Genomic DNA, 20,728 nt, shown 5'->3' with positions numbered 1-20,728 from the left:
GCTATCGCTTACTATACTGTATAGGCGTTATATTCACTAACCTATCGAGAAAAATAGGTCATGGGACAAGACACTACTTATAATGAAAGAGCTGATGTACGAACTTGAAAGTAAGAACATGAATTATGCCCTGTTTTATGAGCTTTATTTTCAGGCTTCACCCGATTTTATCATCTCAAACTTTGCAGCTCGTCGCTTCCAATGGATGGTGAGACGCCACAAAAAACAAATAGCATTTACATGTTTATATGACTTTGAATCACCACCCATGTGTTTGAATACATTTTACTAAAGTCAGTTCACGGGATCGAAAACCAATAATACCATTGCAGTATCTTCAAGCGTTATGAGAATAAGAATTCGACATCAAGGAGCATCGCAAAGAGGATTTTTGGGATCTTTCAAATAGTGGAAAAGCTAATGACTTCATGAAGACACAAAAGAACATTCCATTTATCATTCTTTTATCATCTATCTAAAGATGATCAAAGACAGATTTTACAGATCTTCGAATGTGACCTTTTGTTATGGCAGGTTAATTGCGTTGAGTACAACAAATGTATGCAGCATTTTTTATTTGCAATTTCATTTCAGTTTAATTCTTTAGGCAACTCAACAAATCGAAACTTAAGGTGACAAAAGCAACGTATGCAAAGTAAATAAACTTGTGATATGATGAATTAAAAGATCTCAAAATGCTACACACAGAGATTATCCTTTGTTATTACTACACACAGCTCATAAAAAATGGAGTGTATAAATAGATGCTGAGCCAAATACAGATGTTCATTCGCATCGGCTTGTGGCTTGCTCTAGCCATCGATATAATTTCGAAGTATTACGACAAAAATGATGATTGTTTTTTAATGTAGCAGTTATTCAAATCATTGTAGCAACGAAAGATATTATCACGTTCGGTTCGAGATCATTGCTTCCCGTCTAACTCCAGATTCTGTTTGGCCAAAGAAATTTGATTATCAGGAGAGGTGGTGATTATGCGGTCACAAACGACATTGTTTGAAGATTTATTTCGATAACCAAGCGAAGAAAAAGGTTGAACTGTTGCATGGGTCTCCAACAGGGATCCACAAGCTATCCGAACTGTGGTAAACAAACTTTTTTGAATTTGGTATTTCAGGCTGAATAGCTCTTTAAGATGTATGCCTAGTATTCAACGGATTTGAACCAAACAGCCCACAAGAAGCTAGGGGTCAAAGTTAATTTTCGCAAATACTCATTAACTTTAGAATATCGACAACAATTCACGAACTGAGAACATGAGGTTACCTTGTCGATACGTAGCGACGAATCCTCGACGTTTTGCAGAGAAAGCTTTGGGTGCTGTGTAGTGAAGCTGAATCGTGTTTCGGCTACTTGTCAGTCGAAAAGTTTTGTCAACACCGCTAGCACGACCGAAATTAATATCTCCGCTCAGTACCTGAATATAAAAGGTCATGATAGTGTACCAAAACAACCGTTTCACTAAAGTGTTTCTGCCACTGATCTCTTTATTGAAAATGATTCGGCTTGCTCTAATTTTGAATTATTTGTGGCCTAATCTATTTTGTTATTACCTCTACAAATCCTTTCCGTGTAAAAGTCTGCAAAGACATTTGTATGTTCTTTCCAGGTTGGGCGTGCAAAGTGTAAGTGCATCGTTGGTAAATGTTGAAAGGAGAACCTTCGTAGTCAGGCGAGGCAAGCTTCATTGAAGCGGAACCGGTGAGATTGTAAGTGACGTTGCATGGAACTAGTGACAAGGCAATGTGTCAGTCAGAGGTTCGCGTTTATTAAAGCATTAAAAATAAGAAATAACTACTAAACTAGAAATATGTCGCGGTAACAATTTGCTTAATGTGATATACAAAAACACATTTACAGTTAATATAACTTGCTGTTAAACAAAGTTACTAACTTACCTTGCTTGTAAGAAGCTTGCAAATCAAACGACTTGAAGTTGTAGGAATATTGATGAATCGCGAACCTATTTTCGCTAGACACGAAAGCTTTACTGTCGTTTATAAATTTTTTCACAAGCTTTGGTCCATCAAATATCTGTTGAAAACAATAAACAACAAATTTAATTGTACGACAGTGTTAAAACGAAAAACGTGAACCAAAGCTTTGTTTTAAGTTCTGCAGATGTTAGATAGGATCAACAACTGTTTTGGTTGAGAGATTTTCAATTGAAAACGTGATACAAAAATCAGCCAACCTCCACAAAGTCATCATAAGTATCGCTCCCTACAAAAGCTTCCAGTCTTAAGCCACTACAAATATCATAAAATAAAAAGCTTCTTTTCCTCAATGTATTCGAGCTCGTAGAAGGGTGATGGAGGAATATTGCCGTACGCAGTTATGTTGAGAGCCACTGCGTAGCCTGGTGATGACCTGATATACCAGTAGCAAATAACCGGTGTAAAACCTGTGAAAAGTTGACCTTCGAATGAAAAGTTTGTCCAATTATCCGCAGCTCTAAATTCATCGTGGCATGGTTGATATCCTAAAAAAAGAATAAAATTCTGTTATCTTTGAAAAATGTTTGGTTAAAATGCAAGACATAGCTTCCAAGGATCAGAATGTAGTCTATAATGCCTTTTTCTGGAATATTGTGAATGTTTTGTGGCATAGGTTAGTGCTTTATAAAGGACAAAAACACATTATAAAATGATCTTACTGAGACTGGTGTTGCAAATCTGGTACATAAACTTACTTCCACCCAAATGCGCACGGAAGCCATTTCTAGGCTTTGTGGAATTGGTATAATATCGTATCGTCAAACTTCCATTCGTAGACACAATTGGAATATTGCTTGATTTTGCAATAGTGTAATTCCCAAGAAGCATAGCACCATCAAATACCTAACGCGGTTGTATTAATTTCAAATTATTGTAGAATTTTGACGTAATTTGTTTTACAAATTTTACATTATATAAGCTATGCCATACCTCCAACTGTTCGCAGCAAACGCTCATGCGAATTCTTTGTATGTAAAGCAAAACCTGTGACCCAGGCGATGCAGTGATCGTCCACTTGCATTCCATTTCCTGACCAAATGTTTGCAAGTTTATTTTTCCGAGATGATAATAAGTTGGGGGATGTATCATCCATACAGTTCCATGAGGTATGTAGGTGGGTAGGTTGTATTTGCAAACTAGAAAATAATTACAAATAAATTTTTTTGACCGATTTAGACCAGAATACGGATAACTAAAATATTTTTAAGTTGTTTAGGCCATCGGCATTACGTCACATTTAATGACGTTAATATCTAAAACATCTATTTATCATTTTTTAAGTTTAAACAACACAAATCGACTTACCATTTCTTCGAGTAATTCGAAACCCTTTGCTTGGCACATTCTCATCTGTGTGATATTGAACAAATATTTCTCTGACGTTAAAATCAACCTCAAATTTTCTTGTCACGTTACCAGAGAGTTTTGCTAGGACGGTTGAATTTTTCAAGAAAACCTACAAAGAACAGAAAAAGTAAGAAAATATTTGGCAGTGTAAGAAGAAATCATTGCACAAAAGTAAGGTTTGTGGTCAATATAATTAAGACAGTCCGTTTTCCCACCGTCACAAAGTCACAGCAACTTTCAGTATCAACTTCCACTTTTAGCTCCAATCCAAGTGAGATTTGAGATTCGAATCGGTATAAGCAGTCAAAATTGTGGTTCTCTCTATCAGGGTAACCGGGTGACGTCATCACTGTACTTTGCATCCCCAACGTTGGATAACTTTCTTCACAGGTCTCTGACAAAGTTCAAACATTCTTTTAATTTGATTGGCGAAAACAGTTGTAGCAAAAGCCATATGGCAAGAGGTTCTAAAGTGGCAGACGCTGTTTCGCAAATTTCTTAAAGACACATTTTTTTTAAAAGTGATAATCTAAGACGGCCATTAACACGTTACTTAGAAATGAAACGGATAAAAATGTCTGGGTTGAAAAGTTGAAAATGTTTTTTTTACTTTTATTTGTGAAAACAGTTTTATTAGCAGTGATATGTGTTTACGCCAAAAAGCTTTACGTACAGTTTGTATTTTATACCGTAACAAACATTTCACACTAAGTATAGTCTTATAAACAAAGTTGAAAAAACATTTATTTCGAGTAAGATAAAGCATTTTATACTGAGGTCATATGGTTTGATTATAGTTAATCTAAACGTGATGTTCAAAACCTGGCATTAACATCAAGTTGCTCAAACCTGAAACAGGACGGGGAAAAATTTGCGTTGCATTTATTTAAAATCGTTTTGATTGGCGATGTTGGTTTTGTCAACCTCGCCATTCGTCGAAGCCAGCTTTGGGTGTGACAGGTGACGTTGCTTTTCGGGAAACAGGTTTTCGTCATGGTCGGGCTGTGATAGATTTAACTAATTGATTCAGGCAATGAAATAATAAAATAATACGGAAATAAAACGAAAATATTTGAAAACATCTTAGACTTAGATGATAATAAAATTTGCCAAATATACGGTTTTGTACTTGGAAGAAGAAAACTGAGTAAACGTTTCATTGCATTTTTATCATTGTGGTTAAAGTACATGACGTATGTGTTAAAATAAGTCGTAGAGTGAATACATGAAATACACGTTTTTAGGTCAGTATAAGTTAGATTGACTCTTGGCCTTGTCAAATAAGCAAATCGTCAACTTGCAAATTCTCACGTGAGTTAAATATTTGAAACAACTCTAACAGACTTTAGGTTTCGATTACAAACTGCTTAGTCCACATGTAAATTCCAGCAATAAAACGCAAAAATCAATGTCTTAAATCTATTAGAAGAAAGAAGCACTTGTACCTTTCACAAATCCAGTGATCCTCCAGAAACTCAAGCACTGATGCGAGATGAAATCTTGTTCTCTTTTTGTCTGACTTTTTCATTGAGTTTTTGAAACAATTCTCATATTTCCTGGGGATAGTCTTACTAGCACATGATGTCTCATCAACTGAATTTTTTCCTTCCTTCTTTTCTATTTTTAATGAACCAAAATTGAAGAAAAAAGTGCGTTTTGCTGCAGCGAAACTTTAACAACTTAGCTTTAAACAAAATCTGTCATAAACTACACACTTGTTTTTAAACTTTCTTTGAGTTTGCGATGCTTCATACATGAAAGTAAATGTGGAAGAAGGGCAGAGTTTGGACGAAGCATTTCTTCAACAGTTGATCTCCAACATTTTGTGCTGTTGCGTCCAGCGACTTTACTACATGATTGGTGAAATTTATTTAAGTAAATAAAATCTATTAGATGTTAAATTTACTTTTTGTCATTAACAGTTTAAACAAGTTCTTATGCGTTTCAGGTAAATCATATAGGCATTTAATACAAGGCGAACTTGGTGGCTGCAAGAAGTTTGTTATAAACTCTGTGGTAGTAGTGGCCTTTTCTGAAACAGGCATCTTAGGAATAAACTCACGCGCAAGTGCCGTCTTCGACCTCCGTGAACCAGTGAGTATCAAGAACGACAAAATCTACGATCGATTTCCAACTTTTGAAAGTTTTTTCTGCCTAAAAATAAAACCTTTATATGATTTTTTAGCTGGCTACTTCTGTAAGTAAAAATTCTGTTAACATAAAACGATACCTTGCTGGTAAGACACTGGATGAAATACGGTCTGAGTTTGCGAGTCCTAAATCTTATGCTTTTTCTTCGATATCTCACCAGCTGTTGAAAGCGACATGCTGCAAGAAAAGATAACTTTTTGCATTTTAATTGATAGCGAGTCATGACATTTCTTCAAAAGAATATTAAAGATATATATCCTAGTTTTCTGCCCACTTTAAATTTTACAAAGTAAAATAATGTTTTTGTTGATGAATATTTTCGCTATGTACTTTTTACATTATCATACGTTCTTTGTTCTGGACTGGTTGTACTTTTATTATCAATTGATAAATATATTTTGAAAATAAAGTCTTACCGTTAATTGCAGAAACAGCAAATAGAAGAACACAAAACGACACAAACCATTTATTAAGCTGCATTCTGAGATTATAAATATCCTTTATGACAATAGTCTTCGTAGCTAGTTCACGACTGGAACAATTTTTCTGATCTTTCCGTTACCTGTCAGGCATTTTCGTGCGAAACGAGAAAAAGTTAATCATGTGGCAACCAAGTTTATAAAGTAATCTACGCGCTGCCAAGTCTGGTGCAACCAACACTTCCTACAATACCAAAAAATAGCTGGTATTGGAAAATACCCCACAAGCAAATACCAAATACTTCCGCAATTGACTTAATTATGAGCTTTTATTAGTGAACGATAATCACATCCAATGAAACGAAAAAGTGTCATGGTACGATGCACTTTAGTGAAGGCGGAACAGACATGTATTAGAAAACAAAACTAAACAATGTGTGAAATGTGAAAGCGAAAAATAAAATGTGAAAGCACAAAACAATCTTTTAGATAATAATGAACAATTTCGCTGTAGTATTTCGTCCGTTTTCAAAAATAAGAACTGTTTGGTTTGGAGAATATGCACGAAAATGCTGATTTTAGTTGTGAAGTTATACATTTGGATGAGAAGGTATATATCTAGTTTAAGTTTATTCTACAGTAATACACTATAACGTAAAACAAGAAGCTGTGAAATATAATTTCGAACTAACGATTTTTTCAGTATCATAATGTCAGAAAGTTTTCATACTTAACCACAGGTAAAATCGAGGTCCAATGCCTTCTTATTTAGGTAACATAATGTTACCAATAGATATCAGAAAAATAACTTTCTTGAAACATTTCTGTCGTCTGAAGAGGACCATAAAGCCATAGTTGATAAATGGGACCCTTTACTTTTTCAAAATTGAAAAACAATATATCACAAGTGTATTTTTAAAAGGCCTATAAATTTGACACTTTCTACAGAGACTGATGATAGTTGAATAAACAATAATAATAGTGAAGATACATTTGGTTGAGATAATCGATAGACAAGAAAATGTCTCAAGCAACTTGTGACTTTAAGATGATGAAAGTATGAAAGAAAGTGGATCGCTCTTTTGTATCTTCATGAAGTCTTTAGTTCTTCAACTCTTTGAAAGATCCCAGAAGTCCTCTTTGCGATGCTCCTTGATGTCGAAGTCTTATTCTCATAACGTTTGAAGATGATGAAATGGTTGTGTTGGTTTTCAGTTCCGTGAATCTTCCCATACTTGTCATTTTGTCGTAGACCTTTGTGATTAAACAAAAAGTACAACTTATATTTCTTTTAAAGTTTCATAATCATTTCCATTCCATACTGTCTTTATTAAGTAAGTGGTCACTTGCAACCAGAGATTTTGTATTGAAAGGAACAGAATCTCAACAACTCGCCAAATATGATCGGTGCAGCCTCTATATGTTAATTGCTATACTAAAAAGGAATCAATATTTGATTTGAAGACTACTCACGCCGTCCTATGTAGATTTATTTTATGACGTACCGTTAAAGCTCCCTTTTGGTCCAATGCCAGATTGTGGATACTAAAGGAGATTTTATTATCAGGTGATGCGGTGATTATCCAGTCACAGAAAACATTGTTTGAAGAATTATTATGAGAATAATCGGGCGAAGAAATAAGTTGAGTTTTTGTATTGGCCACCAGCAAGGCACCACAGTTTGACCGAACTGTAATAAATATAATGCTTAAAAATGAGCACAAAGTATCAATATCAACCCTATCTACACCGGGTAAGCAACATTACTATTTTAACTATCTGTGGCCGACAATTCACAGAAATTTTCAATCGTTAATTTCTCGAAAACTATACATCATAAACTGATCGGACTTTTACAGGTTAGTAGCAAAAACATCTGGCTTCCTGTACACAGCATAATTGTAAAAATAAAAAAGAAAGTGCATTTAGTGTAAATTAAGTATTTCTACAAGTGATACATTTCTAGAAGTTTTTCTTTGTTACGCCGCGCTACCGCTGTCCTTAATCGCCTGGAAAACCAGCTGAGCGCGAGAAGAGAACACAAGAGAACAGTTAGTCGAGTTAGTTGTGCACAAATGATTAAACGTAAACGATATGCTTCTATGCACACAGGGCAGCAACAGAAAGCAGAATTATGAAAATGTAACGTATCTCAAAAATCAACTTCATAAAACAAAAATAGACAGATAGCTGAGCATTTTGTAGGAAAAGTCACCGAATTTAAAACTTATACAGCAAACAGTGTAACTGTGCGCCACATTTTGCTGTGACTATGTGCAGGGTCGGCCACACATAGTATAGATAAGGAGGACCTAAACATATGGTAGAGCTTTTATATAACCCATTAGAATAAGAAACACAAGATGGTTATGTTGGAATCATTTTGAACTTATAGGCCATTAAGCTTGATGAAACTTTTTTGAACAACTTGAAAAAAGGGACCCACTTTTTCCTATTCTAATGGGTGATAAATAGCTCTATAGCCTCTATACCTAAACACATTTCATGCATAGCAAATCCAAAGCACTACACTGATGAATCATTTTAAGAAATACAACTTGCTACAAAACTGAAACAATCATTCTTTTTGGCGTCATGTTTTATTCGTTTTTCTTTAACATTTTGATACATTTTGATAACATCCTTTAACACTTTGTGTGGAGTTAAAACTATATCTGTGATAATTGGATTTTTATGAAGTGTTTAATTTTGTTTAAATGCTTAACGTTTACTGCCTCGTTCTTCTTTAGTAAACATCATCTATTAATCTTTATGTTGGTCACTTGTGTTACACTCTTATTCTAATTATTTCTTTTTAGCGCTTGTGTTTGATTTTACAAAATCTTTGATATTTTAATTTTACAAAACCCGTGTCGTTTTGTTTAAACAAAGAAATTTTATTTTAAGTCACACTTTAACAATGTGTTCGAACAAAACTATAATAAATTTTTATAACTGCTTAAATGTATTTAAAATGATTTGACACGTGTCAAGTCGAGTCATTTAAAACAATGACTCGATTCAAGTCAAGTCTTTTAAGTAGTTTCCTTGAAAGGAACTTAAATCAAGTTTATGTTTTAGTTTCAAAACAGTAACTCGAGTCAGATTTGTTGTATGAACGGCTACTACAGAAACAGTGAGTTACTTCATAATAAATGTACAAAAATGCCATTTGCCAGGGGATTGAAAACTGATCCTACCGTCAACCATCGCATGTTTTGTATTAGTTCTGGTCACGTACTTACCTTGTCGATATGTTGCAAAAAATCCTCGACTTCTTGCAGAGAAAGCTTTGGGTGCTGTGTAGTGAAGCTGAATTGTATTTCCGCTACTAGTCAGTCGAAATGTTTTGTTAACGCCGCTAGCACGGCCAAAATTAACATCTCCGCTCAGTACCTGAATACGTGTATTTACATTATTGTGAAGTATACAGTTTTTTTAATAACAAACAGTTTCTGTGAAAGGTGAGGGTGGTAAAGTATAATTTTGTATCAGGAATGTTTTTATCTAAGTAAAAGTATTTCCTATGCGTTATGACGCACGGCTTTACCTCTACAAATCCTGTTTTAGTGAAAGTTTGCAAAGTCATTCGTATATTCTTGCCAGGTTGGGCGTGCAAAGTGTAAGTGCATCGTTGGTAAATGTTGAAAGGAAAACCTTCGTAGTCAGGCGAGGCAAGCTTCATCGAAGCGGAACCGGTGAGATTGTAAGTGACGTTGCATGGAACTGTATAAGGCAATGCTCAACATTTTTTGTTTTAATTTGCTGATGCAAAAAAAATTTAAACTTAGTTATTGCTGTGCAAGCATAGTGCTTAAATATTTAGCCAATACCTTGCCTAAAGTAGGAATTAAAAGCAAATGATTTTGCTCCGTATGAAAGTTGATTAATCGCAAATCGATTTTCACTGGACACAAAAGCATTACGTTCGTTTATAAATTTCCTGACAAGCTTTGGTCCATCAAATATCTGTTAAAAAAATAAATGAATTTAAAAATGAATAAATATACAAACTGCAGTGAAATGAATTCTAATTTACCGACTTGTATATTGTAAACTTGATACCAAGTGTTCAGTGAAGTATAGTGAACTATGTAAAAAATGGAAAATTTGTACAAAAATCAGCAGCGTTTTGTTCCTGACGCTGGGGAACAATAATAAATCTCGTGTGGGCATTTGTAAGCATTAGCGCTGTACACACACCTACCCACTGGATCGACACAGTCATAAATACATTGTGCTTTGCGTACTTCATGTGACTGAATGCTTCCCATTTTACTGCGCGTTTTGGATGACCGCATAACACGAGCTGCGAAATTTCTGCCCCGGCTCGAGAACATTTGCAGAAGTGAACATTCTCACGACAACAACAACAACATTGGAAATCATAAAACATGCTTCATTACCTCAAGGCTCTCATAAGCCAGTCCATAAGCTGTTGAATTGCTGTATGCGCTTATGTTCAAGGCAACTGCGTACCCGGGTGATGACGTAATATACCAGTAACATAAAATTCGACCGGCACCACCCCCGTTTTGACCGTCGAAGGAAAAGTTTGTCCATTCGTCTGTGGCTTTAAACTCATCGTAGCAAAGATGATTTACTTAGGTAAAACAAAATTCAAAATCAATCTCGAAAATGTAATACTTAAAAATTTTACTTGAGTTATTTAATATAGTGTCGATACTGTATGATGCTCAATTTTCAATAAAGCTTTATTAAATGAGGCTCCTGGGCTGTTTGTACTTACTCCAACCAAAGCTCGCTCGGAAACCATTTCTAGACTTAGTGAAGTTAGTGTAATATCGTATCGTAAAGCTTCCGTTAGCCATGATCGGAATATTGCTTGCTTTTGCGATTTTGTAATTTCCAAGAAGTCTAGGACCAGAAAATACCTAAAATTTCAAAAGTTTCATTTAATTTCAAATCTGCGAGTTCAGAGGAAATTGGATTTATACAACACTTAACTTACCTCCAATTGATCGCAACAATCACTCATGCGAATTCTTTCCAAGAGAAGCCGAACCGGCCAGCCTTGTGGAAGATGGCGTGTGATCGTCCAAGTGCATTCCATTTCCTGGCCAAATTTTTGCAAGAATATATTTCCGAGATGGAAGAAGGTCGGTGGGTGTATTTTCATAAAATAACCATAATATGGAAGGTCGTATTTGCAAGCTAGAAAGTTTGGAAATAAAAGATTTAAACGTTATTGAACTCTATGATGGAAACACCCAAATATGGCCTTACGACTTTAAGATACAATTTGTCTTATGCTGGTTATTTATTTAATGATTTTAACTTGTATTTATAAACTTGCAAAGTTATCAGTTAAGAGTTTAGGCGAATCGGGCACTAAATGTAACTCACCGTTTCTGTGAGAGATTCGAAATCCTTTGCTCGCCACACTTCCGTCGGTGTGATATCTGACAAAAATTTCTCTGTCATAATGGTCCACCTCAAATGTTTTTGTTACATTGCCGGAGAGTTTTGCGAGAGTGGTTAAATTTTTCAAAAAAACCTGCAAAAGACAAAAAACGAAAAAAGTAAAATAAGTTGTGCACGAAGACAAGAAGACTTAACAGCAAAAGCGAAAAGATGCGCGATTGGTTTAACCCGCCCTCACAGTCACGAAATCACAGCAACTTTCAGTATCAACTTCCACTTTTAGCTCCAACCCAAATGAATTCTGGGATTTAAATTGGTACAAGCAATCAAAATTGTGCTTTTTTCGGTGAGGATAACCGGGTGACGTCATCACATTATATTCCGTTCCAAGTGTTGGATGTAATTTCTTACAGTTCTCTGGTAAATCATGAAAGTCATTTATCATTCGTTTTCTTTTAAGTAAATAGTACAGTGTGGTTATGTCTTTTAGTATCAAAAATAGTTTCCATCTTGATACGCAAACTGCAAAATATGATGTAATTAAAATGGCAGATGTACTACAGATGTATATGAATTTTGTGATTATCGGTTTTGCGTAAAAAATTTAAAAAAACACAGTTTTCCAGAATGAGTTTTCATACGTTGAAACTCGGTAAATCCATAGACATATATCAAGGTTAACATACCACGGACAGAACGGGGAAAAACCTCAGCGTTGCATTTGTTTAAAATCGTTTTGAATGGCGAAGTTGGTTTTGTTAATGTCGCCATACGACGTAACCAGCTTTGTGTGTGACAGGTGGCGTTGCTTTTCGGGAAACAGTTGTCCGTGACTGGTCGGCTATAACAAAATCAAAAATACTACATTGACAAATCTTAGGACGTTTTTACAAACGTTTAGGAGAACAAGTCGGGCGTTCGTAACATTGTTTATTAGAACATTTTATACTGCCACAAAGTCCAAAAGTTTGTTCAAAAGTAACGGCATTATGTTATGCTAATAATGTTAATGGTAGATTTTTGTGTAAATATGTCTGTAGATATGTGTTAACTGTTAACTAGAAAGAACAGCAGAGGGAGGCTGAATGCAAGACTCCCTGTAACATTAAATACAAGAAAAATGGTTCTCAAAAGTCAAAAGACTTGACAGAATGGTTTCCATAAAAATACTAGAACCTACATCTCACATGCCCAGTGACTCTGCAAAAATCCAAGCACCGATTCAAGGTGAAATGTTTTAAAAATGTTTCCGTTTTCATTTAATGACTTTGTGAAGCAATCTTCATATTTTCCTGAGATTTCGCTTAAACACGTCTGGTCGTGTGATTCATCATCATGTTTTTTGCCTTTTTCTAAGTAGTATAGCTAAAGTAAAACTAGGAAACCAAAAATTATGTTTGTTTCTATTAACGATTACAATTAATTTCTATAGTTCTCAATAAATATAACGTACCAGTCGTTGCATTAAATTTGCGATGCTTCATACAATGAAGTAAATGTGGAATAAGAGCAGAGTTTGGACGAAGCATTTTTCTAACAGCTGATCTCCAACATTTTTTATTGTTCAGATTAGCCGCTTTGCTGTGTTATAATATGCGATGTCAAAAAATAAATTCAATAAATTTAAAGGCCTTGTCATGTCATCGACATTTATAAAAAGCTTTTTCAAACTTTGGGCACATATCAGACAAGCTATAATTATAATAACTTTCTTCTGCCAATTATTGGCGCTACATTTTGTCCAACAAAAGTAAGCATTTCATGATGTGACACAAGTATCACATGAATGTTATGTACCAACTCACGCGCATGTGACGTCTTCAGTTTCAGCAAACCAGCGAGTTTCAAGAACAACAAAGTCAACGATCGATTTCCAGCTTTTGTAAGTGTTTCTAGCCTAAAAATCGTATCGTAACATTGAAGAAAACAGAGTCTTTCAGTTTTGTTTCAATTTCATTGCTCTACAAGGTCGGTCTTAGTCACATTAGACCTTACAGAATCAATCGCCTCACAAACATCTCTTTACCTCTTTTGCAAGACACTTGATAAAATACGGTCTCATTTCGCGAGTGCGATACGATACATCTCTTCTGTAAACTTTCACCTTTTGCTGAAAGCGACATGCTACAAAAAGTCGAGACGCGAATTAGCTTTTTCATTAGATATTGTGTTAAGTTACGAACGACTTTTTCTAGAAAATTGGTTGAATATTCTCCTATGTACAGTAGTAGGCTATAGCTTAAATAAGAAAGATAGGCAAAACATTTTCTACCATTCACTGTAGAGTCAATAAAATGAAGAGCAAAAAGTAACACAATTAATCTTCTAATTCTCATGGCAAGACTTCTAGGACTTGACTCATCAGAAACGCTTTTACTGACACGTCCTCTGAATGCAAGTACTGCAATGATTACAAGATATATATAGACGCAACTGTTAACGTCGTAACGTTAAATCAGCACACAACCTAACGTCGCAAATAACCTGAAATTAATCAAACTTTTAATTGCTGGAATTTTTCGCTGGGTGCTTACCAACAGCAAGCAATCGAAGAAACGTTCTATATTTGTCAAAATAAGTTTAGTTTAACAGCTGCAACTGGTGTTGTTAGGACTTAGCATCGGGCAAAGTCTGCTTAAGTCGGTTGTTTGACTTTCGGAGTTTGCATTTGTTTTAATGTTTTGGCCTTTTCCGGTATAGCCGTACACATTGTTCTTTTCTGGATTGTTATCAATCTATATAAAGTCTATAAATCAGTTAATTGCGGAAGTATTTCACCGTTATTCGTAAAGCAATTTTGCACTATTACTCGATTTGCCAAATGCCAAATCTTAGCAACACTCGTTGCTGCAGAACACGCTGTGTGTTGAGAGTTTAAAAGTTTACATTGATTGCTTTTTATTGGAAAGCATCCAGCGAGAAATTCCAGCAATTGAAAGTTTAATTGGTGTTACGCTGCATACAACATTAGAATGTGTGCTGACAAAGTTAACAGTCGTGTGAATATATTGTGTGTTGTGTACATTGTGTGTATATCCTAAACTCATTGCATTACTTGCACTCAGAAGTGTAGTAAATGTGTTAGTAACTTTTTTTTGACGAGTGGAACTTCTCAAAGTCATAGCAAGAATAATTGTGTTACTTTTTGGTCTTCACTTTACTAATTCCACTGCGAATGGTAAGAAAATAATTTACCAATATTTCTTTAATAAGCTATCGCTTACTATACTGCATAGGCGTTATATTCACTAACCTATCGAGAAAAATAGGTCATGGGACAAGACACTACTTATAATGAAAGAGCTGATGTACGAACTTGAAAGTAAGAACATGAATTATGCCCTGTTTTATGAGCTTTATTTTCAGGCTTCACCCGATTTTATCATCTCAAACTTTGCAGCTCGTCGCTTCCAATGGATGGTGAGACGCCACAAAAAACAAATAGCATTTAGATGTTTATATGACTTTGAATCACCACCCATGTGTTTGAATCCATTTTACTAAAGTCAGTTCACGGGATCGAAAACCAATAATACCATTGCAGTATCTTCAAGCGTTATGAGAATAAGAATTCGACATCAAGGAGCATCGCAAAGAGGATTTTTGGGATCTTTCAAATAGTGGAAAAGCTAATGACTTCATGAAGACACAAAAGAACATTCCATTTATCATTCTTTTATCATCTATCTAAAGATGATCAAAGACAGATTTTACAGATCTTCGAATGTGACCTTTTGTTATGGCAGGTTAATTGCGTTGAGTACAACAAATGTATGCAGAATTTTTTATTTGCAATTTCATTTCAGTTTAATTCTTTAGGCAACTCAACAAATCGAAACTTAAGGTGACAAAAGCAACGTATGCAAAGTAAATAAACTTGTGATATGATGAATTAAAAGATCTCAAAATGCTACACACAGAGATTATCCTTTGTTATTACTACACACAGCTCATAAAAATTGGAGTGTATAAATAGATGCTGAGCCAAATACAGATGTTCATTCGCATCGGCTTGTGGCTTGCTCTAGCCATCGATATAATTTCGAAGTATTACGACAAAAATGATGATTGTTTTTTAATGTAGCAGTTATTCGAATCATTGTAGCAACGAAAGATATTATCACGTTCGGTTCGAGATCATTGCTTCTCGTCTAACTCCAGATTCTGTTTGGCCAAAGAGATTTGATTATCAGGAGAGGTGGTGATTATGCGGTCACAAACGACATTGTTTGAAGATTCGTTTCGATAACCAAGCGAAGAAAAAGGTTGAACTGTTGCTTGGGTCTCCAACAGGGATCCACAAGCTATCCGAACTGCGACAAACAAAGCTTTTTTAAATTTGGTAGTTCAGACTGAATAGCTCTTTAAGATGTATGCCTAGTATTCAACGGATTTGCACCAAATAGCCTACAAGAGGCTAGGGGTCAAAGTTAATTTTCGCAAATACTCATTAACTTTAGAATATCGACAACAATTCACGAATTGAGAACATGAGGTTACCTTGTCGATACGTAGCGACGAATCCTCGACGTTTTGCAGAGAAAGCTTTGGGTGCTGTGTAGCGAAGCTGAATCGTATTTCGGCTACTTGTCAGTCGAAATGTTTTGTCAACACCGCTAGCACGACCGAAATTAATATCTCCGCTCAGTACCTAAATATAAAAGGTCATGATAGTGTACCAAAACAACCGTTTCACTAAAGTGTTTTGGCCACTGATCTCTTTATTGAAAATGATTCGGCTTGCTCTAATTTCGAATTATTTGTGACCTAATCTATTTTGTCATTACCTCTACAAATCCTTTCCGTGTAAAAGTTTGCAAAGACATTTGTATCTTCTTGCCAGGTTGGGCGTGCAAAGTGTAAGTGCATCGTTGGTAAATGTTGAAAGGAGAACCTTCGTAGTCAGGCGAGGCAAGCTTCATTGAAGCGGAACCGGTGAGATTGTAAGTGACGTTGCATGGAACTAGTGACAAGACAATGTGTCAGTCAGAGTTTCGCGTTTATTAAAGCATTAAAAAGAACTAAAAACTAAACTAGAAATATCTCGCGGTAACAGTTTGCTTAATGTGGTATACAAAAACACAATTACAGTTTATATAACTTGCTGTTAAACAAAGCTACTAACTGACTTTGCTTGTAAGAAGCTTGCAAAGCAAACGACTTGAAGATGTAGGAATGTTGACGAATCGCGAACCGATTTTCACTGGACACGAAAGCTTTACTGTCGTTTATGAATTTTTTCACAAGCTTTGGTCCATCAAATATCTGTTGAAAACAATAAACAACAAATTCAATTGTACGACAGGGTTAAAACGAAAAACGTGGACCAAAGCTTTGTTTTAAGTTCTGCAGATGTTAGATAGGATCAACAACTGTTTTGGTTGAGAGATTTTCAATTGAAAACGCGATACAAAAATCAGCAAACTTTCACAAAGTTATCATAAGTATCGCGCCCTACAAAAGCTTCGAATTTTAAGCCACTACAAATAGGCTAGTGTAACGCAGAAAGCTTCTTTACCTCAACGTTGTCGAGCTCGTAGAAGGGTGATGGAGGAATATTGCCGTACGCAGTTATATTGAGAACCACTGCGTAACCTGGTGATGACCTGATATACCAGTAGCAAATAACCGGTTTGTAACCTCGCCAAATAAGTTGACCTTCGGTCAATGAAAAGTTTGTCCAATTATCCGCAGCTCTAAACTCATCGTGGCATGGGGGATACACTAAAAAAAAGAATAAAATGTTGTTGTCTTTGAAAAACGTTTGGTTAAAATGCAAGACATAGCTTCAATGATCAGAATGTAGTCTATAATGCATTTTTCTGGAATATTTGCGGATGTTTTGTGGTATTGGTTAATGTTTTATAAAGAACAAAAACACATTATAAAATGGTCTTACGAAGTCTGGTGTTGCAAATATGGTACATAAACTTACTTCTACCCAAATGGGCACGAAAGCCATTTCTAGGCTTCGTGGAGTTGGTATAATATCGTATCGTCAAACTTCCATTCGTAGACACAATTGGAATATTGCTTGATTTTGCAATAGTGTAATTCCCAAGAAGCATAGCACCATCAAATACCTAACGCAAAACTGCAGCTTAATAATACAATACAATAATACAATTTTGTATTAATTTCAAATTATTCTACAATTGTGATGTAATTTGTTTTATAAATTTTACAAAACCGAAGCTATGCCATACCTCTAACTGTTCGCAGCAAACGCTCATGCGAATTCTTTCTATGTAAAGCACAGCCTGTGTCCCAGGCGATGCAGTGATCGTCCACTTGCATTCCATTTCCTGACCAAATGTTTGCAAGTTTATCTTTCTGAGATGATAATAAGTTGGAGGATGTATCATCCATACAGTTCCAAGAGCGGGTAGGTTGTATTTACAAACTAGAAAATAATTATAAATAAATATTTTTGACCGATTTAGACCAACATACGGAGAACTAAAATATTGTTAAGTTGTTTAAGCCATCAGCATTACGTCACATTTAATGACGTTAATATCTTAAACATCTTTTTATCATGATTTAAGTTTAAACAACACAAATTGACTTACCATTTCTTCGAGTAATTCGAAACCCTTTGCTTGGCACATTCTCATCTGTGTGATATTGAACAAATATTTCTCTGACGTTAAAATCAACTTCAAATGTTCTTGTCACGTTACCAGAGAGTTTTGCTAGGACGGTTGAATTTTTCAAAAAAACCTACAGAGAACAGAAAAAGTAAAGAAATATTTGGCAGTGTTAGAAGAAATCATTGCACAAAAGTAAGATTTGTGATCAATATAATTAAGGCAGTCTTTTTCCCACCGTCACAAAGTCACAGCAACTTTCAGTATCAACTTCCACTTTTAATGCCAACCCAAGTGAGATTTGAGATTCAAATCGGTACAAGCAGTCAAAATTGTGGTTCTCTCTATCAGGGTAACCGGGTGACGTCATCACTGAGCTTTGCATCCCCAACGTTGGATAACTTTCTTCACAGGTCTCTGACAAAGTTCAAACATTCTTATAACTTCATTGGCGAAAACAGTTGCAGCAAAAGCCATATGGCAAGGGGTTCTAAAGTGGCAGACGCTGTTTCGCAAATTTCTTAAAGACACATTTTTTTAAAAGTGATAATCTAAGACGGCCATTAACACGTTACTTAGAAATGAAACGGATAAAAATGTCTGGGTTGAAAAGTTGAAAATGTTTTTTTTACTTTTATTTGTGAAAACAGTTGTATTAGCAGTGACATATCTTTGTGCCAAAAAGCTTTACGTACGGTTTTTATTTTATACCGTAACAAACATTTCACACTATAAGTATAGTCTAATAAACAAAGTTGAAAAAACATTCATTTCGATTAAGATAAAACATTTTATACTGAAGTCAATTGCTTTGGTTAATGTTAACCTAAACATAATGTTCAAAACCTGGCGTTAACATCAAGTTGCTCAAACCTGAAACAGGACGGGGAAAAATCTTTGCGTTGCATTTATTTAAAATCGTTTTGATTGGCGATGTTGGTTTTGTCAACCTCGCCATCCGTCGAAGCCAGCTTTGCGTGTGACAGGTGACGTTGGATTTCGTGAAACAGGTTTTCGTCATAATCGGGCTGTGATAGATTTAACTAATTGATCCAGGCAATCAAATAATAAAATAATACGGAAATGAAAACGAAAAAATTTGAAAACATTTTAGACTTAGATGATAATAAAAATTTGCCAAATACACGGTTTTTTACTTGCAAGGAGAAAACTGAGTTAATGTTTCATTTCGTTTTTATCATTCTGGTTAAAGAAAATTACGTATGTGCTAACATAAGCCGTACATTGAATATATGAAATACACGATTTTAGGTCAGTATAGGCTAAGTTAGAATAAATAACTCTTGGCTTTGTCAAATAAGAAAATCTCCAACTTGGAAATTCTCACATGAGTTAAATATTTGAAACAACTCTAACAGACTTCAGGTTTCGTTGGCAAACTGCTTAGTCCACATGTAAATTCCAGCAATAAAACGAAAAAATCAATGTCTCAAATCTATAAGAAGAAAGAAGCACTTCTACTTTTCACAAATCCAGTGATCCTCCAGAAACTCAAGCACTGATGCGAGATGAAATCTTCTTCTCTTTTTGTCTGACTTTTTCATTGAGTTTTTGAAACAATTCTCATATTTCCTGGGGATAGTCTTACTAGCACATGATGTCTCATCAACTGAATTTCTTCCTTCCTTCTTTTCTATTTTTAATGAAACAAAATTGAAGAAAAATGTGCATTTTGCTGCAGCAAAACTTTAACAACTTAGCTTTGAACAAAATCTGTCATAAACTACACACTTGATGTTGAATTTTCTTTAAGTTTGCGATGCTTCATACATTGAAGTAAATATGGAAGAAGAGCAGAATTTGAACGAAGCATTTCTTTAACAGCTGATCTCCAACATTTTGTGTTGTTGCGTCCAGCGGCTTTACTACATGATTAGTGAAATTTATTTAAGTAAATAAAATCTTTTAGATTTTAAATTTACTTTTTGTCATTAACAGTTTAAACAAGTTCATATGCGTTTTAGGTAAATCATATAGGCGTTTAATGCAAGGCGAACTTGGTGGCTGCAAGAAGTTTGTTATAAACTCTGTGGTAATAATTGCCTTTTCTGAAGCAGGCATCTTGGGCATAAACTTACGCGCAAATGCCGTCTTCGACCTCCGTGAACCAGTGAGTATCAAGAACCACAAAATCTACGATCGAATTCCAACTTTTGTAAGTTTTTTCCGCCTAAAAATAAAACCTTTGTATGATTCTTTAGCTGGTTGCTTCTGTAAGTAGAAGTTCAGTTAATATAAAACATACCTTGCTGGTAAGGCACTGGCTGAAATAAGGTCTGAGTTTGCGAGTCCTAAATCTTATGCTTTTTCTTCGATATCTCACCAGCTGTTGAAACCGACATGCTGCAAGAAAAGATAACTATTTCATTTTAATTGATAGCGAGTCATGAAACTTTTTCAAAAGAATGTGGAAGATATTCTGGTTTTCTGCCCACTTTAAATTTTACAAAGTGAAGTACTGTTTTTGTTGACGAATATTTTTCGCTATGTACTGTTTACATTATCGAACATTCTTTTTTCTGGACTCGTTGTACTTTTACTATTAATTGATAAACATTTTTTGAAAATAAAGTCTTACCGTTAATTGCAGAAACAGCAAATAGAAGAACACAAAACGACACAAACCATCTATTAAGCTGCATTCTAAGCTTATAAATAACCTTTATAACAATAGCCTGTATAGCTTTGCAAAGTAGCTAGCTCACGACTGGAAAAAATTTTCTGATCTTTCCGTTACCTGTCAGGCATTTTCGTGCGAAACGAGAAAAAGTTAATAATGTGGCAAACGAGTTTATAA

General features: G+C 35.1%; 4 protein-coding genes across 5 annotated transcripts; all 4 read right to left on the bottom strand.

Moving 5' to 3' along the window:
• Positions 1-558: 558 nt before the first annotated feature.
• On the bottom strand, positions 559-3,727 carry LOC143448754 (tolloid-like protein 1). Of its 2 annotated transcripts, none has more exons than XM_076948609.1 (6): positions 2,714-2,755; positions 2,426-2,503; positions 1,920-2,055; positions 1,575-1,750; positions 1,288-1,438; positions 559-1,101 (listed from the first exon to the last, which is right to left on the bottom strand). In XM_076948609.1, exons 1-6 carry the CDS (start codon positions 2,738-2,740, stop codon positions 926-928), a joined length of 744 nt encoding a protein of 247 aa, XP_076804724.1. In that variant the 5' UTR covers positions 2,741-2,755; the 3' UTR covers positions 559-925. The 2 variants fall into 2 exon arrangements, with proteins under 2 accessions (XP_076804724.1, XP_076804725.1); XM_076948610.1 differs by lacking the exons at positions 559-1,101; positions 1,288-1,438; positions 1,575-1,750 and adding exons at positions 2,949-3,154; positions 3,324-3,474; positions 3,581-3,727 and having other exon boundaries at positions 1,954-2,055; positions 2,714-2,861.
• On the bottom strand, positions 3,622-6,149 carry LOC143448755 (uncharacterized). Its single transcript, XM_076948611.1, has 7 exons — positions 5,933-6,149; positions 5,596-5,693; positions 5,428-5,519; positions 5,081-5,214; positions 4,811-4,982; positions 4,215-4,367; positions 3,622-3,759 (listed from the first exon to the last, which is right to left on the bottom strand). Exons 1-7 carry the CDS (start codon positions 5,994-5,996, stop codon positions 3,750-3,752), a joined length of 723 nt encoding a protein of 240 aa, XP_076804726.1. The 5' UTR covers positions 5,997-6,149; the 3' UTR covers positions 3,622-3,749.
• Positions 6,150-6,245: 96 nt separating this feature from the next.
• On the bottom strand, positions 6,246-13,952 carry LOC143448752 (cubilin-like). The gene is made up of 16 exons (XM_076948607.1): positions 13,593-13,952; positions 13,347-13,444; positions 13,126-13,217; positions 12,774-12,901; positions 12,501-12,672; positions 12,007-12,161; positions 11,559-11,737; positions 11,303-11,453; positions 10,908-11,110; positions 10,686-10,830; positions 10,342-10,538; positions 9,769-9,904; positions 9,486-9,661; positions 9,181-9,331; positions 7,441-7,625; positions 6,246-7,189 (listed from the first exon to the last, which is right to left on the bottom strand). The coding sequence occupies exons 1-16, from the start codon at positions 13,654-13,656 to the stop codon at positions 7,037-7,039; spliced, it is 2,385 nt and encodes a 794-aa protein (XP_076804722.1). The 5' UTR covers positions 13,657-13,952; the 3' UTR covers positions 6,246-7,036.
• A 1,138-nt stretch (positions 13,953-15,090) lies between these two features.
• On the bottom strand, positions 15,091-20,667 carry LOC143448753 (cubilin-like). Its single transcript, XM_076948608.1, has 15 exons — positions 20,510-20,667; positions 20,177-20,274; positions 20,010-20,101; positions 19,663-19,796; positions 19,393-19,564; positions 18,784-18,938; positions 18,149-18,327; positions 17,893-18,043; positions 17,527-17,723; positions 17,256-17,403; positions 16,839-17,044; positions 16,450-16,585; positions 16,108-16,283; positions 15,821-15,971; positions 15,091-15,633 (listed from the first exon to the last, which is right to left on the bottom strand). Exons 1-15 carry the CDS (start codon positions 20,571-20,573, stop codon positions 15,458-15,460), a joined length of 2,235 nt encoding a protein of 744 aa, XP_076804723.1. The 5' UTR covers positions 20,574-20,667; the 3' UTR covers positions 15,091-15,457.
• Positions 20,668-20,728: the final 61 nt, after the last annotated feature.

The sequence above is a fragment of the Clavelina lepadiformis genome, chromosome 3 (genome assembly GCF_947623445.1).
Source record: "Clavelina lepadiformis chromosome 3, kaClaLepa1.1, whole genome shotgun sequence".
NCBI classification, from domain to species: Eukaryota; Metazoa; Chordata; class Ascidiacea; order Aplousobranchia; family Clavelinidae; genus Clavelina; species Clavelina lepadiformis.
This window is presented reverse-complemented; position numbering and strand designations above follow the sequence as displayed.